A 23152-nucleotide genomic window follows, 5' to 3' on the forward strand; every position below is an offset into this window, starting at 1 on the left:
TGTCCCCTTGGATGCACCCACATCCCACCCCAGGCACGTGAGAAACTCTGAACACACTGTGTGTGGATGTGTGAGTGGCAGAGACAGAGAGAGAGAGAGTGCTTTAATAGAAAGCGCTCCCCAGAGGCAGGAACAGATTATGAAATCCTCGGACAACAAAGCGGGGCTTCATTCCTTCTGGAACCACCTCTCTTAACAGCACAAAGAGATGACAAATCCCACCACCTCAGCGAGCATCTGGTTCCTCTTCTGACCTTCCTGGGAAACTTGGGGTTCTGTTATGATATTTATGAATGTACTTTGCAAACAGTAGACTGCTACCTAAGTGCAAGGGATTATTAAAAACGTCAGCTTTGCATCTTTGTGTTTTATAAGGGTACTAGGAAAATAAGGAGCACAGCATTATAAGCCCTCACATGCATGGTTGAAAGGAGTGTCAGTAGAAGGGAAAACAAAAACATATTTTTCTGTTATTACAAAATACACACGTCATGGGGGAAAAACTTAGACAATTGCAAAGACATAAAACCTGAAATGCCTCCTTCCAGGCATACTGGTATTTATCTTACAAGACAAGTATTTGTGCATATTTAAAATCCATTATTTTTCAAATTTAAAAGCCTCCTTTACTTCAAAACAATACATGTTTCTTGTAGGAACACAATAGATAGTTTAAAAAAAATCTATATTCTACCACTTAGGACCTCCTAATCTTCTAGAACTTTAAAAAGTTATGTAATTATTTTTATATTTCGTATTTTACCTTTATTTATTATACAAGGAATACAGACTCATAAAAATTAGATGAGCAAAAGGGAAACTTATTAAATCACCTGAAACTCAAACCTCAAAACAATCGATCACAATCTGTAGTATTTTTTGTTACAGTCTCTGGACTTTTAAATATTCAAATATGGGACTTCCCTGGTGGTCCAGTGGTTGGGACTCCACGTTTGCACCGCAGGGGGCATGGGTTCGATCCCTGGTCAGGGAACTAAGATCCCACGTGCCTCACAGTGTGGCAGAAAAAAAAAAAAAAAAATCAAATATATGTTTTTTTTTTTTAATTTATTTAATTTATTTATGGCTGTGTTGGGTCTTTGTTTCTGTGCGAGGGCTTTCTCTAGTTGTGGCAAGTGGGGGCCACTCTTCATTGCGGTGCGCGGGCCTCTCACTATTTTGGCCCCTCTTGTTGCGGAGCACAGGCTCCAGACGCGCAGGCTCAGTAATTGTGGCTCACGGGCCCAGTTGCTCCGCGGCATGTGGGATCTTCCCAGACCAGGGCTCGAACCCGTGTCCCCTGCATTGGCAGGCAGATTCTCAACCACTGCGCCACCAGGGAAGCCCTATGTGTATTTTTGAAAGCATAACAGGTACCCGAAATCTTTTGCAAATATGAACTCATATTGCTAATTTATAACCTGCTTTCCAAATGGAACAATATTCATACACATTTCCCCATATCCTACAACTTCATTTTTAACATCTGGGTAGAATTCCACTGGAAGGCTGCACTATTATTTATTTAACAGGTCGCCTGACATTAAGTATTTAGATCATTTGTGATTTTTCTTTTTCCTCTTAGAAACAACACTGTCGTGACTGTCCTTTAACCACATATTTGTGCTTTTTTTGTAATTTTTAGGATAAGCTGGGGCAATGTCTCTGCAGAATCCTAAGGCTTTTCAAGGAGGAAAATGTAGACTGCTTGGTGTAGTACTTTTGATCATTTCTAACATTTTTGCTTTACACATATTAGAATATATTTATAAATGTAAGATGATCTAATGCCCTGTGAAATATTTAGCCTGCCAACACTGTCTTTTTATTCCAGTTTTCTTCTGATTTAATTTTTCTTTTTTTTTAATTTTTAAAAAGTTATTTATTTATTATTTATTTTTTTTAGCCGCGTTGGGTCTTTGTTGCTGTGTGCGGGTTTTCTCTAGTTGCGGCACGCGGGGGCTATTCTTCATTGCGGTGCGTGGGCTTCTCATTGCAGTGGCTTCTCTGGTTGCGGAGCGTAGGCTCTAGGCGCGCGGGCTTCAGTAGTTGCAGCATGCAGGCTCAGTAGTTGCAGCATGAGGGCTAGAGCTCTCATTCTCGGTAGTTGTGGTGCACGGGCTCAGCAGTTGTGGCTCACAGGCTCTCGACCACAGGCTTAGTAGTTGTGGTGCACGGGCTTAGTTGCTCCACGGATGTGGGATGTTCCCGGACCAGGGCTTGAACCAGTGTCCCCTGCATTGGCAGGTGGATTCTTGACCACTGTGCCACCAGGGAAGTCCTGATTTAATTTTTTCTGATAGTATATGTCAGTTTCATGCTCATACAAGAAAATTTGTAGACCACAGAAGCATGTGCATTGGGAAGAAAGAAAAAAGTCTCCGATACTCCCACTACCGAGAGAGAATCGTCTCTCTAGTTACCTCCATCCACTCCCTCACCACGCATGACTTTACACAGTCTTTTTCAAAATACTGTTTGTAGACTTCTGATTAGGAGGATGCTTTGATGGAGCGTCTAAGTGTTGGCTGTTGTTCAGGGAGATTTTAGCCCTGTTGCAGTACTCAGAACTGTTTCTAGTAAGTGCCTGAAAGAAATATGCACCTGGGTGAGGCCGTGCTGAGATGCTGTGTTCTTCTTCCCTATCTTAGAAAGTACTGTGTGGATAGATCCCTAAGGTTTGCTACAGCTATCTAGGGCATCGGAGGCTTCACGTGGCTTAACAGTCACAGACTTAGATAAGAAAAAAATGTAAAGGCCAAACTACAGAAGACAAGTACGTACAGGCCAAGGGGAGGGGAGATAAACGGCTCCTTGCTACACCTGATCCAGATTTGATGTTAGAATATCTCAGTCAACAAGGCCACAATTCTCAATCTAGATAAATAAGTTTACATTTCTGACTATAAAATGAATACATATTATAGGAAATACATTTAAAAGGCAAAAAGAAAAAACTTATTTCACCATCAATCCATTTTAAGGTTTTATGTGTTTCTTTCCAGTTTCTCGACGCATGCGTTTTAAGACTAGTTGAAGCCCACAGCTTATACTGGTTTTGTTTTTCTGCTTCATATTATAGCAGAAGCATGTACCCATGTCAATAGCTGTGGATGAGGATTTCTTCAAGTTCCATTAGTAATTGTATTGCCTTGAGAGATGAGGAAGAAACATACATCAAAGATGTCTGTGAGGGGCAAATGCAGTGATAAAGCAAAATAAAATGGTCTACTGTTCCCCTATAGCTGACAGCGAGAATACATTTTCCTTCCTGGGTTACTAAGCTTTATCTTCCTAAGCAAGATAAAGTGGTTGTTGAATAGATAGGTAAGATTCTGCCACTCATAAGTGAGCCTGAGGTGTAAATAAGTTCCGGGAAAACTGGCTCCTGCTCTGAAGAGATGGACCCAGGGGCACTCGTCCCCGAGGAGATGCTTTTATGGCAGGTGGTAGGGGAAACACTGTTGGCGCCCCCTTTGTGAGGTGGGATTAGGAGTTGTGCATGTGGCTTGTTCAGACAAACATGTGGAGACCACTTACATCTTGTCTCCTCTTTGATCAAGTAACAAAAGTTAAGGTCTAGAAACACTCAAACCCTGTTCCCCAGGGCATTACTACCATTGCCTCTTTTACCACCCACATCTACCCAGGAGCAAGATGTGGGCAGGGTTACTGCCACTGGCTCTTGTGTTTCCTTCCAGGGAATTTGAAAAAGGTGCTGCTTCCTCTGTATGGAGATCATTCCCTCCATCTGTTAGCAACTTGTAATGCACCGCTTTTGTTACTGACCTTTGCTAAACATCTTTATAATTAAAATACAAATAGGCAGTAACTGCATTGTGAACACTGCCCTCCCAACCTGTTCCTGCCAGTTACAAGGCCATGTGCAGTGTGGTGCAGAGCTGGCTGTGTGGTAGCCCTGCTGAGAAGACCAGGTGAGCACCCTGGGCTGGTACTGATTATAACTGGGGTTTGAATTGCTAACACTCTCTGCCCCCCAGCCCTGCCAAAGCTACTACCTTCTATTTAGTCATTGAACAAACGTGGAGCGTTTGCAATGAGCCAGACCCTGCGCTAGGCCTGGGAAAATCAAGAGATGAATGGGCCATGGCGTTTACTGTCTGCAAGCATACCCTCCACTGGTGATGGTGGGTGGTGGGTAAATGGAAAAATGCAATATAGGGGAATCTACCCTTTAGGTGACTGAGTTTTGGAGCATTTTTCCCAGGGCTAGGATTAGGGTGAGGTGAGTTAGGCAGAGATGTGTACGTGTAGGATAGGATCTTGTCTTTAAAAGGATATTCTGTTCATCATGGACTTGTTTTGCATTCATTTTGATTCTTTAATTTATTGCCTAAAAATCTTGATTACTGAGTTTGTGGGCACCCCTGTAAATTTTGCTCCTGAGGCCAAGACCTCACTCCCTTCACTAAACTTGAACTCAAACCAAACCTTGCCCTTGGGGCACTGAAGGTCATCAACTAATACATACTCACACGGTGGGGGGGGGCGGTATCGAAGCTGCGTCATCCTCTTGTTTTGGATTTGGGGTATAGGTAGACTGGCCTTGCCACTAATTTGCTGCATGACCCCAGGCAAGCTGCTTTTCTTCACTCAAGTTCAGTGTCTCATCTGGAAAAACACTAAACTGGGAGAATTCTCTTTTTGACACAGACAAGAATGTCTTCTTTTGACAAATAAGTAAACAAGATCATTTCAATGTATGCTACATGCCATATGAGGGAGTGCGTGTGTGAGAGATGTTACAATAGGGGATCAGGAAAGTTCTCTCAGGGGAGGTGGTGAGCTGAAACATCAACGTTAAGTGGACACCATGGCTTGCAATTGTTTTTTTTGACAGCTGATTTTAATGAGCCCTTAGTTTGTGCCTGTTATAACATGTATAACAACTATTAGGTGTCCCAACTCATCTTTCTCAACAATGCTGTGAGGTTAGGACTCTTGTTATAGCTTTTAAAATTGATATTGATAAGGAGACAGAAGCAACAAGAAGCCAGTTAATTTAGGAAGATCACTAGCTAGCAAGTGGTGGAAAAAGAACGGGCACGTGGTCACGGGGGATTCAAAGCTTGCCGTCAGTGATTACTTAATGAGCATCTCCTGCAGAAGTAGATACAGGGCCATTTTTCATCCTCCTCCTCATTTACCAACACTTAGGAAATACTAAATAGATCTCACTCATGGTGCAGACTTTTAAAAGAGTCCACTTTGGGGGTGATGGGACTTCGGTATCTTGATCGTGCTGCTGGTTACAGGTCTGTATGAATTAGTCAAAACGGGCAGAACTGTGCACTAAAATGGGTGATTTTTACTGTAGGTGAATTATATTTTAATTAAAAAAAAAATCTCCACGCCCAACCCTCCACCTCCACCCCCTATCCTAGCTACAGCAGCAAGGGCCTTGAAGTGGTCCCTGCCCCTAACTTCCGCGGCGAGGGTGAGGGAAGAGACTTCGGGGGCGGGCCCAGGTGAGGGAAGGGAGTAAGCCCCGGTGGGCCGGTCGAGAAGCAGGGAAGGGGAGAAACTAGGAACAGCTGAGCGTCCCCCGGGGAAGGACGGGAAGGGCCCGTGGACCGCGGGGCGAGCCCGGGGAGGGCGGGGGGATGCCGGGAGAGAGGGAGGGACCTGCGGGCGGGAGGGCGAGAGGCACAGGCGAGGGAGGAGGGCGAGGCGTGTGCTCCGGCGCCAGCCTGGGGCTGCGAGGCGGAGACAGCCCACCGGCCGCCGAAGGTGCCTGCCGAAGGTGTCCGCCCAGGCGACCCGCCCTCGCGGCCGCGGTGCGGACGGACCGACGGACGGCGCTGCTTGCAGGAGGCGCCCGGACATGTTCAGCCGGAGCTCCCGGAAAAGACTCTCCAGCCGCTCGGTGAGTGTGCCCCGCCCGAGCGGGGCCAATCCCCGGGTACCCCGGCCCTCCGCGAGCGCCCCTGCCCAGACTCCTTCCGCCCGGCGGCCGCGCACCTGTGGCCCCAGGTAAGCCGGCCCCACGGGCGGGGGTGTGGCCCGGGCGCGCGGGAGCGCTCGTAGGGACAGAAGGGGTTAAGTCCGGATCCCGAGTCCCGGGGAGAGCCAGACCAGGAACCGTGACCCTGAATGTCACCCCCCCACACCCCTCCTTTGCCCCTTCCGTTAAGGCAGGTCGCATTCCCAGCACCCAAGCTCCAGCTTCTTGGAGCTCTAGCCGCGGACTTGACTTTGGGGTTGTTTTTTGGGGTGTCCCGTTCTGCCCCCTTCCCGGGAGCCCCAGCCTGGTCCAAGGCGAGCGCGCGATGGTCGCTTCTTAGGGACTCTGGGAAGCAGAAAGGTCTTGCTTTTGTTTCTTAGAAACCCGTGGCCAAGGTGTCTGGGGGAGACAAAGCCCCAGCCAGGGCCATTTCTTGGTGGCTTAGTGCCCACGCCAGAGACAGCCCGCCTAGACTTCCCCAGGCGAGAGACCACCCCAGGGGCACCGGCAGCGCCCCACCCCAAATCCTCTACCTCGGAGAGGAGCTTCGGAGTCAAATCAGAGGAGGTGGGGTGGGAGAGGCAGGCCGTCCCGCCTGGGGCACAGTGGGGCTTTGGAGGGAGCCCCGGCGGCGGAAACATGCTTGTGTTGTCTTTTTGTTTTGAAGTTGACCGGACTGGGGCGGATCGAGAGAGGCCAGCCATGTAACGCCTGTGGTGACCAGTGCCCAGGGTTCGCCTTGCATAAATGGAGGTAGGACCCCTTACATGGAATTCCTAAAGAAACACCACTTCTGGGGGGAAACCTATACATATATGTCATATATGTGTATATATGCACACAAGCACATTTTTCGCCTTTTAAATTCACGCGTAAGTCACATGGAAAGAATGCAAAGGCTGTTCTTTTAAGAGTGGGACTACATCTGCTACAAATATTGAAGGTGGAAGTGGTGACCAGACACTGAGAATGCAGGAGAGCCGGGCTCAGGCTGCATTTCCCTGATGTGAGAGTTCTGGGTCTCTTGTACCCACCCTCTGTGTATCTAAGTCACTCTGTCCCAAGCGATTCAAGGCACGACAGTTTTTCCGAGTGCCGCAGTACAGCATGTGTAGGATTCCTGGGACTAGCTGGTGTTTTCCAATTGTGTTTTTAATTCAGCCTCTGTAACTCTGGGTCCCAACCACAAATCCACCACTGCCTGCCTGTGCTGTGTCAACCCTCTTCGGTGGCCAGATGTTTCTTATTAATGTGCCGTGAATGTTGACTTCCAGGCAGCCCCAGCCTGGATTGGAATGATTATGTTTGGGGGACAAGGGATCTGGGTGCCCTCCCAGTACATCTGGCTGCTGGGGCTCTGGCTGGGAAAAGTTAGGGTGCAGGCTTACAGGCCCTCTGTTTGGTGATAGAAAGAGAAGAGATGGATCCTTCTTGGCAACTTCATGAAAAGGCAAAAGCAGTTGCAGGAGAAAATTCTGCAACATTGTAACCCGTTCTCTCTTTGCTTATTGCATCTTCCCCCACCCCCCAACCCCCATGTCCCTTTGAAGAATGCTGTTTCTGGATACTGGGGAGAAAGGCCTGCTTTGATTTGGTGTGGTTAGGTTTGGTTTTTTTTCCCCTCTGTGTGTGCTTCTCTCGTTTCTCCCAATTGGTCATGTGTGCTGGGCACCCAGTTATAAGGAAACTCCCAACCGGCTCCTTCAGAAATTAAATGCTTTTGTTCTTGCCTCTGATGGGTCTGGCAGCCTCTTTGCCTTTGTTTCAGGACACTGAGTGCAGCCCTTATGGCTCCCTAGCATTTAATAACTTCTGTGGCAGAGGCAAGGCTGGGCGACATTATAAATATATAATGCGCAGACATAGGCATCCATCAGTCCTGCTGATGTTGTAGCCCAAATAGGTGTGCTTTGGACTGGCCCCTGGTGTATCCCCAATGTGAAAGTGGCGATACATGGGAATAGGTGCAGAAGCGTCATTTTTTTCAACCAAATCCTGTGTGACAGTGCTGATCCCTTCCTGTTTGAACCATCTTGTGCTCTAATGGGGGTGGGAAAGGCAGAGTGGTGAACAGGAGAGTGATTTCCGGCTCCTCCCCTACTCTGGAGCCTTTGGGTCAACTTCTGACCAGAGGCCTATGGGGCCATGGTACAGTGTGCGTGTGTACCCAGGTTCCCCTCCTTTCGGTCTCTGTGATCTCTGACCTCCAGCCAGTCACTCTCCCTAGTTCTCAGTTTCCCTGTTCCGCTAGGTGGGAATAATTATGGTACTTAACTTAACAGCTTTATTGTAGGGATGAAATGAGATATTGAAAACACATTGTTTGCTCCATACCAGGCACACAATAAACATTAGCTACTTTTGTCAATTATTTTTACCTTCCTCTCAGCTATTGCCCTGGAGGAATCATAACTAGCTTACTTGAGGCTGCTGGGTGTCCCCCGGTCACTTTAGACTGTCATGACCACAGCTTCTTAGAGACCTTTAAGCTGTTTTAACCCAGCTGGTTTTGTGAGGGGGAAACGAGCGTTTGATTTTCAGCCCATTATGGAGCCTTTCTTTCGGAAAGAGCCTTTCATGAGGCTGAGATAGGTTTTCATGCAGAAGCAGTTTCTTCACTAGCAGCAGAAAAGCCTCCATGAATGCAGTTTTTATAGTCTTTCCACCCATTGCTGGAAAGGAAGCAGATCCTTGCTTTTTGCCCCCTCCTTTTCCCTCATGGGCATGTTTTGGGTGACCTTTTAGGGAAGGGGGACAACCATTTCTGGGTTATGGCACAATATTCTTTTTGGCAGTTTGAAATCCACAGTATGCTCCGTTTCCACTCCTCTGACTGGGGGGCACTCTGAGCCCCTGGGAGAGACCGTTGTATCCGGATAGGAGGAAAGGCTAGCCTGACACAGGCTGAAAGGCTGCCTTTGGTCTGTTGCAAGGAGAGTGAATTTCCCTTGCCCCCAAGTACCAAGGCACCCTAAATATTACGGCTCATGGGTGTCAGCTTGTCCCTCTGCTTCTGCATGCTCCCCCTGCAAACCATTGTCCACACAGCAGGCAGCTCCTAAAAGCAGAACGGACTGGCGTTCCTGCCTGCAGCACGAAGGTACTGAAGTTCTTGGGAGGAAGCGGGTTGTAAACAAACTTTGCTTCCCTTTCTGGTGTGCTGGAGAGAGCTGGGGCTTTGAAGTGCAGAGGGACCAGGGCTGTGGTCTTGCTCTGGTTTTGCCAAGCTGTGTGACCTTGGGTGAAAGACTCAGGCTCCCTGAGTTGCATTTTCCTCAGCCGTCACACTGGGATCTCTCCACTGAACAAATATTTGAGGGCCTGCTTGTGCCAGGTGCTCCGCTGTGCCGGGGATACGGCAAAGAACAAAATAGACAGGATTCCTGCCCTCATTCAACAAATAATTACAATTTAGATAAGGTGGTCCAGAGAGGGCTCTCTGAGGAGGTGACATTTGCACAGAGACTTAGATGAAGCAAGGGAGGAGGGTCCTGTTGATTCAAACCTGAGGCAGGAACCGGCAGAATCACCGTCTCATGGGAGCCTGTTAGAAATGTGAAGTCTCAGGCCCTGCCCTGGACTTGCTGAATCTGACTTTAGGCAAGATCCCCAGCTGATTCATGTGCAGGGCAAAGATTGAGGAAAGCTGAGTTACAACACCTGGCACTGCTTCAGCCAGCTGGCTCTCTGCCCTCTGGGGCTTCTGTGTGTGAGCAAAGATGCCTAAGGTTCTGTGGAGGGCTGTTATCTCTTATTGAGATTTTCCTGAGGGCTCATTGTCCTTCCCTATTTATATTGTCACCCACAGCTTTAGGTGGCAAATGTGGGGATTTTTAGGATTTCTAAAAACAAACAAAAAAAAACCCCACACAAAAAAACAAAACCCACAGGAGTTGCTTGTGTTGCAGAGGGCTCATAATCGTCAGCCAAAGCGCCCTCCCCACCTGATGCAGGACAGCTGGGGAGCAAAGATGGGCACTGCTCCCCTACAGGTGACCTGGCTCCAAAAAAGCAGCCCCTCAAGGCAGCTCAGGACAAATTCCGCAGTGGCCAGGCTGCTGAGGGAATTCTCATTAACAGGAAGATTAAGGCATCTTTGTGGACCGTGGCCGGAAGAAAATCATTAATAACTAGGCACTTAGTGTACTCTGCCACGAGACAGCTTTGTGAGTGGGGATTAATTGGACTTGCTTGTTTGTACCCAGTTTGAGCAGGGAGGGGGAAATAGCCATTTTTACAGTGACGATTTGCCCTTTGAATGCCTAGGCACTGAGGAATAAAGAGGATAATAATGATACCAAAGCAACCTCAGCAGTGACGAGGCTGCGTGTGTACTTACTCTGTCCAGAGCTGTCTCCCCGCATTTCTATTGATACGTACATTTCTGCTGCATCCTCACCAAAACCTATGAGGCAGATGTGATTTTCCTGATGAGAAACTGAGGCTCACAGTTGTTCAAACAGTGGCCCAGGGCTTCCCTGGTGGCGCAGTGGTTGAGAGTCCGCCTGCCGATGCAGGGGACACGGGTTCGTGCCCCGATCTGGGAGGATCCCACATGCCGCGGAGCGGCTGGGCCTGTGAGCCATGGCCGCTGAGCCTGCGCGTCCGGAGCCTGTGCTCCGCAACGGGAGAGGCCACAACGGTGAGAGGCCCGCGTACCGCAAAAAAAACCCAAAACAAACAAAAACAGTGGCCCAAGGTCTCCTGGCTACTGAGAATGAAGCTAGGATTTGGCTCTAAAACCCAGGCTGGTTTCCCTGTGACTCCCTGCCTCTTGTGACTTCTCTATTCTAAGGCAGAGGTCACAGACTAGAGGCCCTCGGCTCAGATCCAGCCTGTGGATGGGTTTTGTTCGGTCTGCATGGTGCATTAAATGAGGGGCTTTTTCTAACATGAAAATCCAGGTTTCCAGCTTCTCTTGAAGAATCCAAAGATATGGTAACATGGGGCCGACTTTCCTATGTGGCAGAAACTGGCAGCACACAAGAGGTCTCCCTTTAGATGGGTGTGACCTTGACTCACCCTAGTCACCAACATTCCAGTCGCATTTGGGGACCTCTTCCAACACTTAGGTGACCTGTCAGGTCCTGGAAGTGATTGGAAATTGTGAACCCTAAATGAGTATTCTCATCTCTCCAAAAATCACATTAAAAAAATAGTAATATCTTCTGTCATATTAGCTGCCATTTTTAAAGCGTTGACAATGCCAGGTGAGTGTCTCACATCCTTCCAGTCTTTCACTTGCAACAGTCCTTGGAGTTGGGTGCAATTATTTACACCACTTCTGATAGTTAAGGAAAGTGAGTCTCAGGTTAAATAACTTGCCTAAGGTTCTGCAGCCCCTTAGTCAGTGGGGCTGTCTGACTTCCAACCCTGTCTGACTTGAAAATTCTGTGTTCTAGACCAGAAATTCTCAAACCTGGCTGGTATATGAATCACCAGGGGATCTTGTTCAAATGCAAATTCTGATTCAACAGGCTTGAGGGCAGAGGACTAAGATGCTGCATTTTTTAACAAGCTCCCAGGTGATGCTGATGCTTCTGGTCCAGGGACATACTTTGAACAGGAGTTGGCAAACTCCTATTTGGTCCTGCTGGCCAAATCAGACCCTTCACCTGTTTTGTATGATTCATAAGCTATGCATGGTTTTAACATTTTTTAATGGTTGGGAAAAAAATCAAAAGAAGAATAATATTTCATCACATGCAAAGTCTATGAAATTCAAATTTTATTGCCCATAAATTGTTATCTGAACAGAGTCACTCCCACTTCTTTACATATTGTCTGTGGCTGGTTTTGACCTACAGCAGTAGAGTTGAGTACTTGAAACAGAGAATGTACAGTTTACAAAGCCAAAAACATTTACAGAAAATGTTTGCCGACTCCGGGTCTATACCACTAGTAGGGGAATATGCAAGTAGCTTCTCTTAGTTTTAGAAGAAAGGAAACTGAGAACCTTTTGGGAGGTTCAGAGCTAAAGGAAACATCCCCTCCAACCTGGATGAGAGTGGTGCTAAAATCAAAGGCAACCAAAGAACCAGGCAACAGACTAAAGCCATTTCTAAAGGGCATGTGGAGATGAGGCTGGCAAGACCAGATCAATGAACCACCGGTGGATTCTAAGCTCCTTGTAATCCCTTTAACGTTTCAGCTTTGCTGATAAATGTAGATTTGACTCTTGCATTAAAAGGCTGGCTTTCAGAACAAGCCTTCTGGAGTTGCACTTTGATGAGCGGCTGATATGGAAAGCCCAGAGCAATGGTAGCCTTGTGAAGTCATTTTAATTATGCAGAGTGGTTAGTCTGGGGACAACGGCCGCCTTTCCAGGCAGGCTGCTTGGCCTCTGAGCGGCTGTTCCCCAAGCAGCGCTCACTGGGTCAGCCAGGACTGTGCCTTGAAAAGCATCTTTCCTTAGTTGCCCTGGTAATTGTGTTGATTGATGACTGAGGTGGTAATTTGGGGAGATGCCGGCCTGGTTTCCTTTAGTGGTTGTAATTTGGCTGAGAAATGGGTTCCCACTGATTTTTTTTTGCTTGGGCAGGAAAAACCACTCTGTCTCAGTCAACTGGTGTGCCAAGAAAAGGGGAAAAAAAGTAGGTGGAGTGCGTGTGCGTGTGTGTGTCCACGGGCTTGTGCCTAAGAAATTCTTGGAATCCTCTAGGTAGGGAAAGATGCTTAGCGGCTAAGAAACGCTGGTTGGCTCACCTTCCTTATGTCATTAGCATTTGATAATATGCCCGGTAGAAGCTGAAGCACCTAAATAGAGGTTTTTCTTTTGAGGAAATATGTATGTTCATCCCAAAGTATCTGTATTATCTCTGATTTTGAAATAAGACATGGCTATTATAAAAGATTTAAAAATCACAGGCTTCCCTGGTGGCACAGTGGTTAAGAATCCGCCTGCCAATGCAGGGGACACGGGTTCAAGCCCTGGTCCGGGAGGATCCCACATGCCTCAGAGCAGCTAAGCCCATGCGCCATAACTACTGAGCCTGCACTCTAGAGCCCATGAGCCACAACTACTGAGCCTGCGCTCTAGAGCCTGTGAGCCACAACTACTGAGCCTGCGTGCCGCAACTACCGAAGCTCGTGTGCCTAGAACCTGTGCTCCGCAACAAGAGAAGCCACCGCAAGGAGAAGCCTGCGCACTGCAACGAAGAGTAGCCCCTGCTCCGGCAACTAGAGAAAGCCCACACACAGCAACAAAGACCCAACACAGCCAAAATTAAAAAAAAAAAAAATTACACGAAATTTCAATTTTAAGTCCATAAATAAAGTTTGAATGGAACACAGCCATGCCTATTCGTTTAGCATCATCTACGGCTGCTTTTACAGTAGCAGAATTGAGTAGTTGAGACAGCCCTCATGGTCCACAAAACTGAAAGTATTTACTAGCTGGCCCTGTACAGAAACAGTTTACTCACCTCCACAGCTAGAAATATATGTTGTTTATGGCTTGGGATTTATTTCTTCATATTCATTCAAATTATTATTTATTAACGAGATTTTATAGAAAATACACATTCCACATATGGTCTTTTATAGCTTACTTTTTTCTTAGAAATAGGTTTTGGACATCTTTATATGTCCGTGTATAAAGGACATAAAGATCTAATATATTTATTAGCTTTTAGAATCCAGTATATGGGTTATCACTGAATTAAATATTTTTGGTTCATGGCTGCTTTGGCTGTTTTCCTTTGTTCCTCATTATACACCATATGACAATAGCTTTTCTTATGCTATGACATGCTGATGTGGTGCTCTTGTCAAATTGTCCTCCAAAGAGATGTTGCCAACTTCCACTCCCATTCCTTAAGAAATTGGAGTGTATTTGTGTGTTTTCTTTGGGCTGAAACTTTGAAACATCTCAGCTTGTGGAGCAACCTGGCAATTAATCCTTGTTTAATCACCCTGACTGACAATTTGTACCTGATGAATAGTGAGAAAACACAGAGCACTGATGTCAGTCATCTTTTTTTTCAAAACACATTTTATTTGTCTTTAATTCCCAAAGTGATATCCACATTCTGTTGAAAGGTTGTCATTCATCCTTATGCTTCTGTTGTTTAAGGTTGGTGGGATGAGGGGAATCTAATGAATTTGTTATTTTGTGGTCTCAAAAAGCTGGAAGATTATCCTTTAACTCTGCGATTAATGAGTATCCCAGAGGGAATTTCCTGTGAACTGAGGGAGCATTCCCTAAAGGGAATGATTTCTAGATCATTGAGCATTTTGAGATCAAAAGGATTCTACCTGCATTGTATATGAGAGAGTCATGGGGGTTGAACTCTGGGAAGAAATGTGTATTTCTAGGCAGTGTCATAAAAATTTCTATGAAGCTTGTAAGGGCTGCTGGGGGAGCATTCTAGCTGTGTGGTTAAACGGACAGGCTTTGAAGATACTTCGCTGGAACTGTAGTCTTGGTTCTGCCTCTTACAGGCTGAGTATCCTTAGGAAAGTGACTTAACCTTTCTGAGCCTTTCTTGGTTTTCTCACCTGAAAACCTATCTTGGTTTTCTCATCTGCAATGTGGGAATAGTATTACTTATTACCATGAGGTTATCTTACGTGGTTATTGTGAGACTTAAATGGGATAATGTGTGTGCATTGTGCCTCATTGGGCATGATGCGTAACGTGGGCTCCATATACGTTTGTGGTTGGAAGAAGGGTTAATGGAAACAGAATTAGATAAGGAACAAGAATACCTGGGTTCACGGCCCTGACATTGTAGGTTATGTGACAGAGAACAAGTCACTTCCCCACCATGAGGCACAGCCCTTCATTTGCTAAAAATGAGGGTGATGATTCTTGTCTTAGGGCCTTAACTCAGAAGAGATGGAGTCGAGTTCCCCCTGATGTGAGGATTTAGGGTCTAAAGGAATGAGACTTCCTGATGGAATAGCAGATTCATATGGCTCATCACAGACACACCTGGGGACATGTACACTTTAGATGAAATGAAGTTTAGAAGAATTGGACCTTATACCCTCGCAGTCTCTTTGCTTAAGTGAAATATGTGCATGATGTTTGTAAAAACAATTTGCAACCTATAACAGGAAGACGGCAGTTAGACGCTGCCTTTGGGGTCAGTATATAAAAAGGGGCTTTTTTGTGCCTGGCACCCATGAAAATTCATGTCCAAGGTGAAAATCACACATCATCAAGGCAATACTGAATTCATTTTACCCAAGCCTGCTTAATAAGTATGAATTTTTGTGGTGCCTAGTGTGCCATGCTAAACACTTCCATTTACACAGTCACCCGTCCTTAAGCAGAAGCTTCCTTTTCTAAGCCATGAGAAACAACGATATTTATACAATATTTGAACCCAAGATGATACCCTGGAAACTCCTGAGATAAGATCTGGACTGTACCTACATTTTGTTGACATTGTGCAGGATTTAAAATTTTGATTAGTTGCCAACCTGTGATACTTTGGGTAAAAATTCAGATTTAAGGTTTTCTCTGGAATAATGAAAAAATTATGAAAATTTCGGGCAATTCATATTCCTTCCATTGTTTTAGATAGAACACCTGTGTTCGGCTTTTTCCACAATCCCCACCATTCCCTCTTGTTTACCTGACCTGCCTCACCCATTTACATTCCTGGCTGGCCGCTATAGTCGTCTGATGTTGTGACTGCTGATTTGAAGAAGTGAGTGAGGGAATATGTACTATTGGAAGGATGATAAGAATGGGAGATTGGAATAAAGGTGCCACTTGGTGGGAACAGCTGTGCTAATAAGCAAAACATCCAAGCAGCTAAATCCTCCCTGTCCTGGAGATGCTCTTGGGATGGAGCTGATATGATTGAGGACCTGCTGTGTGCTTGGCTTCTTTCATGCATCACCTCTTGTCATCCTCAGAACAATTTTCTGAGGCATGTACTTTATCTTCTCCTTTCTAAATCTGAAGAAACTGAAGCCCAGGGAAGTTAGGTAACATGCCCTACCTAGGTCATGCAAATAATAAGTAGTGGAGTCAGGATTCAAAACCAGGTCTTGAGGGCTTGAGATCACACATTCTTTAACCAAGAGAGACTCTTAAGCTTTGTCATTTTGACCCTCCTGGTCTAAATATAAAACAGTACCTTGGCAAAAACAGAATCTTACATTCTCACTGGCCTAGGGATGAGATCTAACTGTTGTCAGATATCTGAAGAACCCTAGGCTAGTTGGCTTACTTGAGGCTGGGGTCTTAAAGGTGAAACTCCTATAAAGTTAGAGGGTGTGGTGTTGAGCTTATTGGGGTATCTGAAAGGTGAGAAATTGAATTAAATATAATGCGATTTCCAGTAAAAGGCTACTTGCAATTTTCTGATCAGATCTGCATACATTAAAGGAGGCTCCATTCAGCTTGTTTATAGCTTTGGTGTTAAACTGGGGGCTCTGGGGAGTTTGTGAGAGCAGGCAGGTCGGGGGCATTCTTCAGAAATGCCATTTGCATGTTTCCTCGAGGAAACATCCACCAAAGGGATCAGTCAAGGGAGGGAGTTTACAGTGCATCCCTTCATCAGCCAATTTGAGCTCAAAACAAGCTAAAAATAAAGAAAACGGTCATTATCCAGTCTTTGGACCTGTTTTTGAACTTCTGCTCCCCATTGCTTTACCAATTCTGACACTGTGTTGCAAAACAGACCCAAGCACATTTGACTGTCAGAAGGCATTTAATGAGAACATTATTTGATTTTATGTTTGGTAAACTACTTGGTGGTGCAGAAACTGCTTTCACGATTCTTTAAAACGGACTCGTTATGTGTACGTGTAATGTACCCAGAGCGGGTCCTCTAAGTTTGCGTGCTGAGGAATTAGGCCTCCTGGGGACTTTTTAAAAGAATGCAGGTGTTTTCTTTCTTCAACAACACTATGAAATGACTCTAATAATATAATTTCTCAAAGTCTTTTGTTCCGCAATCAGGCACCCAGGAGTGCTCCTGTCATTTGCATCCTTGATGACTGGGCCTTTGGAGCTTCTCCAGCAACTTAGTGAGTTGTTTGGAAATCATAACGACAGGCTTCTTTCATCTTTATGAAGTCCCAGATTTGGAGACAATAGATATCTGGGAGAGTCTCCGTCATCTTGGATCTGGAATATTTGGAGCCACAGGGAAGGACACATATGTATGTTTTCCTCTGCTCTGAGAGACAAAAGCATTTAATAGATGTGTCCACCTGCTAGGGATTTTGTATAATTTTCTTAAACTTCAAAATCCTGGTGATAACAGCGTTTTAAGGCAGTTTTATTTATTATTTTACATTCATTTTGATCCAATTGTTGCATTAAGTGTGCAGTGTAGACAATTTGGAAAATTCAGCAATGTGAAATGATTTATTTTTTTTTGAAAAAGAGCATTAACTCCATCACATGAAGTGGAAGGAGTATAGATCTTTTAGCTTTAGGGTGTGATTTCCTTCTAGTCTAGTTTCTTTATGGTAGAGTTTTATGTAGTTGTACCAGTTTTCTAGAACTGCTGAAACAAATTACTACAAACTGTGTGGGTTCAGACAACAAAATGGATCCTCTTACAGTTCTGAAGGCTGGAAGTCTAAAATCAAGGTGTCGGCAGGGTTCGTTCCCTCTTTTGGCTTTGAGGGAGAATCCATCCCTTGCCTGTCTTAGCTTCTGGGGACTCTTGGCAGTGCTTGGCCTTTGTGGCTTACAGATGTATCACTCCGTTCTCTGCATCTGTCACCACATAGTGTTCTTCCTCTAGGTTTCTGTCCCCTTCTCTTTGAAGGGCTTGTCATTGGATTTGGGCCTACCCTAATCTAGGATGATTTCATCAACTTAATTATATCTACAAAGACTCTTTTCTAAATGAGATCACATTTAGAGATTCCAGGTGGATCTTTTTTTTTTTTTTTTTTGCTGTACGCGGGCCTCTCACTGTTGTGGCCTCTCCCGTTGCGGAGCACAGGCTCCGGACGCACAGGCTCAGCAGCCATGGCTCACGGGCCCAGCCGCTCCGCGGCATATGGGATCCTCCCAGACCGGGGCACGAACCCGTATCCCCTGCATCGGCAGGCGGACTCTCAACCACTGCGCCACCAGGGAGGCCCCCAGGTGGATCTTTGAAGGGACCACTATTCAACCCATTATAATAATTCTGGAAGTAAAGCATATATATATATATATATATATATATATACACACACACACATATGTAAATATATATACACAGTTTCATATTTGTAAGCAGTGTGCCCAATTTGGACTTTCTAAACGTGTTATTTGTGAAAGTACAGTGGTGTGGGAGGGCTGGGCCTTGACTCGGGCATCTTTGTGGGAAATACAACTTACTTGTCTTTTCTGGGCAAGTTAAATGTTTGCAGCAGGACAAGATTGTACAAGCTGCTCTTAGCAGAGGGAACTCTGAGATGGAATTTGCTGCCCATATTGATGAATTCAGCTGTCTGAATCAGTTGACCCCTGGGTCACCCTATGAAGTCCATCCATCTTCTTTGAGCTTTTGTCGGGCCTTGCCAGGGAGATGTATAGGAAATGAAGTGGTAGTGTGTAGACAGTTATTTGTGGGAAGAGCTTCTCGCCCTAGGGCCTTTTAATTAATCTCTAGGCTATATAACCGATTCGCTTTCAAAGGGAAAAAATGTGGGCTTCCTTAGAAAAGGAAATTCTTCATCATCCTAGAAACAGGGCCCACAAAATCCTGCCGGAGCTGACTCACTCTATCCCTCCCCCATCCTTATCCCCCCGGCCCTGTGCCACTTCTCCGTAAACACAGTCCGAAGAACTCTAACATTAATTGTACTTCCTCATTCCCTGATGTCTGTTAAATCCAGCATGAATGGATCTAGGCTTTTCAGAATAAATTATGTGAAATGAAAATGAAAGCAAATTATGATTTTTTTATCATCATGTTAGCTATCATGAATTGAACATTTACAATATGCCAGGGACATTATATTCTAAGCGTGTTTCTTGTATTCTTATTTAATTCTTGAAACCTGTTATGAGAGAAACACCATCATCCACGTTGGTTTCATGGGGAAACTGAGAGCCTGCAAGTGAGTTACTTTCCCAAGGTCACGCAACTAGTTAGTACTCAAACCAAGGTTAAATCTTACAACCCTGACTGTTGTTTGGGCTCTTAAACCCCATATTATGTGCCTGGCTCCAGAGGATTCTTACTGATGCTAAACCATAGTTTTCACACTTCCGTATTCATCAGACTCGCCAGGAGGGCTGCTCCCCCCCCTCAGTTTCCCACTCGTTAGATCTCGGTTGTTGCTTATAAGTTACGTCTAATAAATTAGGTGCTGCTGCTGTTGCTACTGCTGGTCCAGGGAACACAGTTTGAGAACCGCCAGTCAACACCGTAGCCCAGCCCTCCAGGACTTATATAGTAACATCAGTTTATCATTAACAGATAAACACGATTTCAGTGACTGTCCAGTGCAGCAGTCCATACGCTTTCTTATCACAAAGTAGTGTAGGTTACTCTTACATGGTTGGTATTGATGTTGAGGGCTAGGAGTTTAGATTGGAAAGAAGGTCCCCACCTCCCACTTAAGCTTTAGTAGAGTCTTCTTCCTCTTTCCTATCACCATGGAATTGAATAAAGTGGTTTTTAAGCTCTTTCATCAGCTGGAAAGTAGAGCCAGCCAAGGTCTGGTATCTGTGAAGATGACTAGAGATTAATGAAATGTTCTAGCCCCACCAGATAGTAAAATACATTATAAAGCTACAGAAATGAAAATAGTATGGTATTGGAGCAGGAATAGATTCCTGTGACAGACTAGAAAATCTCCAAAAATCGACCCACGTATTGTGGGACAGTGGTCTGTGGTAAAGGTGGACATATAAAAGCAGTGGGGAAAGATTCAATAAATGGTGCTAGGACAAGAAGCTTCCCATTTAGAATAAAAAGAGATTAATCCAAAACTTTTAAAGAGCATTAAAATTTGAGGGGCTTCCCTGGTGGCGCAGTGATTGGGAATCTGCCTGCCAAGGCAGGGGACACGGGTTCCAGCCCTGGTCCAGGAGGATCCCACATGCCGTGGAGCAGCTAGGCCTGTGCACCACAACTACTGAGCCTGCGCTCTAGAGCCTGTGAGCCACAGCTACTGAAGCCCGCATGCCTAGAGCCCGTGCTCCTCAACAAAGAGAAGCCACCGCAATGAGAAGCCCGCGCACCACAACTAGAGAAAGCCTGCGCGCAGCAACGAGGACCCAACGCAGCCCAAAAAAAAAAATAAATAAAATTTGATTATGGACAAATGCTTTTACAAGTTTAGAGAGTAAAAAGCATATCCAAGTTCAAGTATTTGCTCTTCCTTTTTCTCTTACTCACCTCTTGCTGCACTGGCCACCTTACTGGTCCCCAAACACAGCAGACGTATTCTCACCTTGGGGCATCTGCCCTTGCTGGGACCTCCCCCAGGACTGGCCCCCCAGATACCCATCAGTTTTGTTCCCTTGCTTCCTTCCAGATCTCTCCTCCAATGCTGTTTCCTTAAAGCATTGTTCCTTGACCATCCTAAAATAGTACTCAGGTCCCTCCCTTTTCCCTTCCTCTGACTTCTTTCTTCCCCCCAGAACATCTACCAATACCTGACATATTTGTAATGGATTATCTGGCTTTCCTTCTCAACCTCGATGTAGTTACTTTAGCCTACACAAGAATTTAAACTGCACGAGGATATTTTGTTCCATGTTTCTTTTGTTAAATTCTCCAATACCCAGAAAAATATCTAGTGCATAGCAAAATACCCACCAGAATTTGTTGAATGAATGAATAAATGAATGGATGATAGGAAACCTGGACGTCATAAAGGACGATGGGTTATTTTGAGATGAAATAATTTTAAAATTGTCAAAAGAAAATTGAAAAAAAAATTAGAACCGATATGATAGACAGAGGCCTAATTTTTTAAGATGTGAAAATGGCTCTAATAAGAAAATCATGAAATGACCCATTAGAAAATTGGGCAAAGGATCTCATCAGGCAGGTGTATGAGAAGGTATCATTTGTTTTCTTAGTAATGTTACCGTTTGTAATGTTTCCGTTTATTTGTGAGACCAGTATGTATAGCTGTTAGAAAATATGTTTGGGTAGAATTGTGATGTCTGTGTTCAATGAACTATAGCATCTCTTTTCCTAGGAAATGTTAAAATAGTTTGCATACTCATGTTTGGGCTAAGCTTTGTTGACTTCTGTCAAGAAGATTCCTTAGGATTTGGAGTTGTCCATGGGTGTAAACAAGACCCATAGCTGTGCTAGTGTGATCCAAGAAACGACAGGAAAACAACAAATAAAAGACTATGCTATCTACATCATCAAAAAATCACTTCTACATCTAGGGATGTGGGCATTTGGCCACTCAGGGATACATTTCTGTTTTCTTGTCATGATGACTTGGGAGTGTTGCCAGTGGCATTTAGTAGGCTGGGGACCAGGATGTTAACTCTTCTGTGTTCTGTGAGATTGTTCCATCACGATGAAGGTGATCCTATCCTCAATGCCAGTGCCATCCTCCCCCAGTGAGAAGCAGTGTAAAGTGTAGTAAGCAGCAAGTGCCTTTGGGAAGTGCTTAGTACACCTCTGATGTTTGGAAACTTAATTAACTTCTCTGGACCTCAGTTTCCCTCATCTATAGATTGAGGGAGATAGATTATAGAATGGGAAAGGCCCCATCATGCAGTATTACTGTTCCTGCTCAAATAGCCAACTGAGGAGATTTGGGCAAGAAGAAATTTAGGAGAACAAATTTTTCAATCAGTCCCTTTGCTGGATAAGCCATCCTTTTCAGGATGTTCTCACTCTTCCGGTCACTCTAGTTGAGTTGTAGAGTTGTATATTTACCAAGGGTGAATTTGTTTGTTGCTGACGCTACTTATGCCAGTTATACCTGCTACTATAGTTAGGTAAGTTATCTACATAAACCCATGAAATACGAATGTGAGAAGAAAAAGGAGCTGTTATTTCTATGAAAAATAAGCTGAATGCTTGGAAATGACCTAAAACAATTATAAAAGATTGGGAAAGAGGCAGAAATTGTAAAAGGACTTAGGTGTTTGTTTTTTTTTTTGACAATATCTTTAAGTTCTGACAGTACTCTAAAAACACAAAAACAAACCAAAAAAACCACCATAAAACAAAAAATCTGAACTGGAAATTGAAGAGATGCATTATAGGTGTGTTTTATGGGTGAGATGTAAGGTACTCTGTCTGTAAACCCATAAGCAAAATTCCCTTGCCCACTATAAGTGAATGTATGGTTATGTATTTCAAGAAAAAAATATAAGATATGTATGTATCATTCTTTTGTGATTCCTCAATGTGATAGACACTGCTCGTTGTCCTCATATACATTGTGTACTTCTTCCTTAAAAATATTACCTCCAAAATAATGTCCAGCACATAGCCAGTTAAGACAATGTTTCCTAGCCGTCCTTGCTTCTAGAGATTGCCATTTGATTAAACTCTAGCCAAAGGCATATAAGTAAAAATAGTAAGTACAACTTCTGGGATGTGCTCTTGAAAGGAAAGCATGTACCTTTTTTACCCTGACTTCTTGCCCACTGGAATGTGGATGTGATAGTTGGAGCTCAAGCAACTAAATTGGACTAGGAGGTACAAGCCCTCTGTTGAAAAAAGCAGAATAAGACAAGCAGTGCCTGGGTCCCTGATGACCATACAGACACATCATAGCCTTGGACTGTATAACTGCAGACTGTATTTCCGTGAGAGAGAAGTTAATTTTTATATTTTTTAAAAAAATAAATTTATTTATTTATTTTTGGCTGCGTTGGGTCTGTTACTGTGCGCGGGCCTTCTCTAGTTGTGGCGAGCAGCGGCTACTCTTCGTTGTGGTGCACTGGCTTCTCGTTGCAGTGGTTTCTCTTGTTGCAGAGCACAAGCTGTAGGCGCGGGCTTCAGTAGTTGTGGTGCGCAGGCTCAGTAGTTGTGGCTCACGGGCTCTAGAGCACAGGCTCAGTAGTTGTGGCTCACGGGCTTAGTTGCTCTGTGGCATGTGGGATCTTTCCGTACCAGGGCTCGAACCCGTGTCCCCTGTATTGGCAGGTATATTCTTTTTTTTTTTTTTTTTTTTGCGGTATGCGGGCCTCTCACTGTTGTGGCCTCTCCCGTTGCGGAGCACAGGCTCCGGATGCGCAGGCCCAGCGGCCATGGCTCACGGGCCCTGCCGCTCCGCGGCATATGG

The 23152-nt window shown here is 45.0% G+C and overlaps 1 protein-coding gene across 2 annotated transcripts in view; it reads left to right on the top strand.

Annotated features, from left to right (window-relative positions):
- The first annotated feature begins 5774 nt into the window (after positions 1 to 5774).
- Positions 5775 to 23152, top strand: part of PRICKLE2 (prickle planar cell polarity protein 2) — a 345342-nt gene continuing 327964 nt past the window's right edge. For both annotated transcript variants that reach the window (XR_014295598.1, XM_082639435.1), the window contains exons 1-2: positions 5775 to 5887; positions 6633 to 6718. Coding sequence is in view for 1 of the 2 variants with exons in the window: in XM_082639435.1 (XP_082495561.1) it covers positions 5846 to 5887; positions 6633 to 6718 (128 nt within the window). In the remaining variant the exon portion in view is untranslated. The remainder of the gene's footprint in view (positions 5888 to 6632; positions 6719 to 23152) is intronic.

This window comes from Mesoplodon mirus (assembly GCF_964341445.2).
Source record: "Mesoplodon mirus genome assembly, chromosome: 12".
NCBI lineage: Eukaryota > Metazoa > Chordata > Mammalia > Artiodactyla > Ziphiidae > Mesoplodon > Mesoplodon mirus.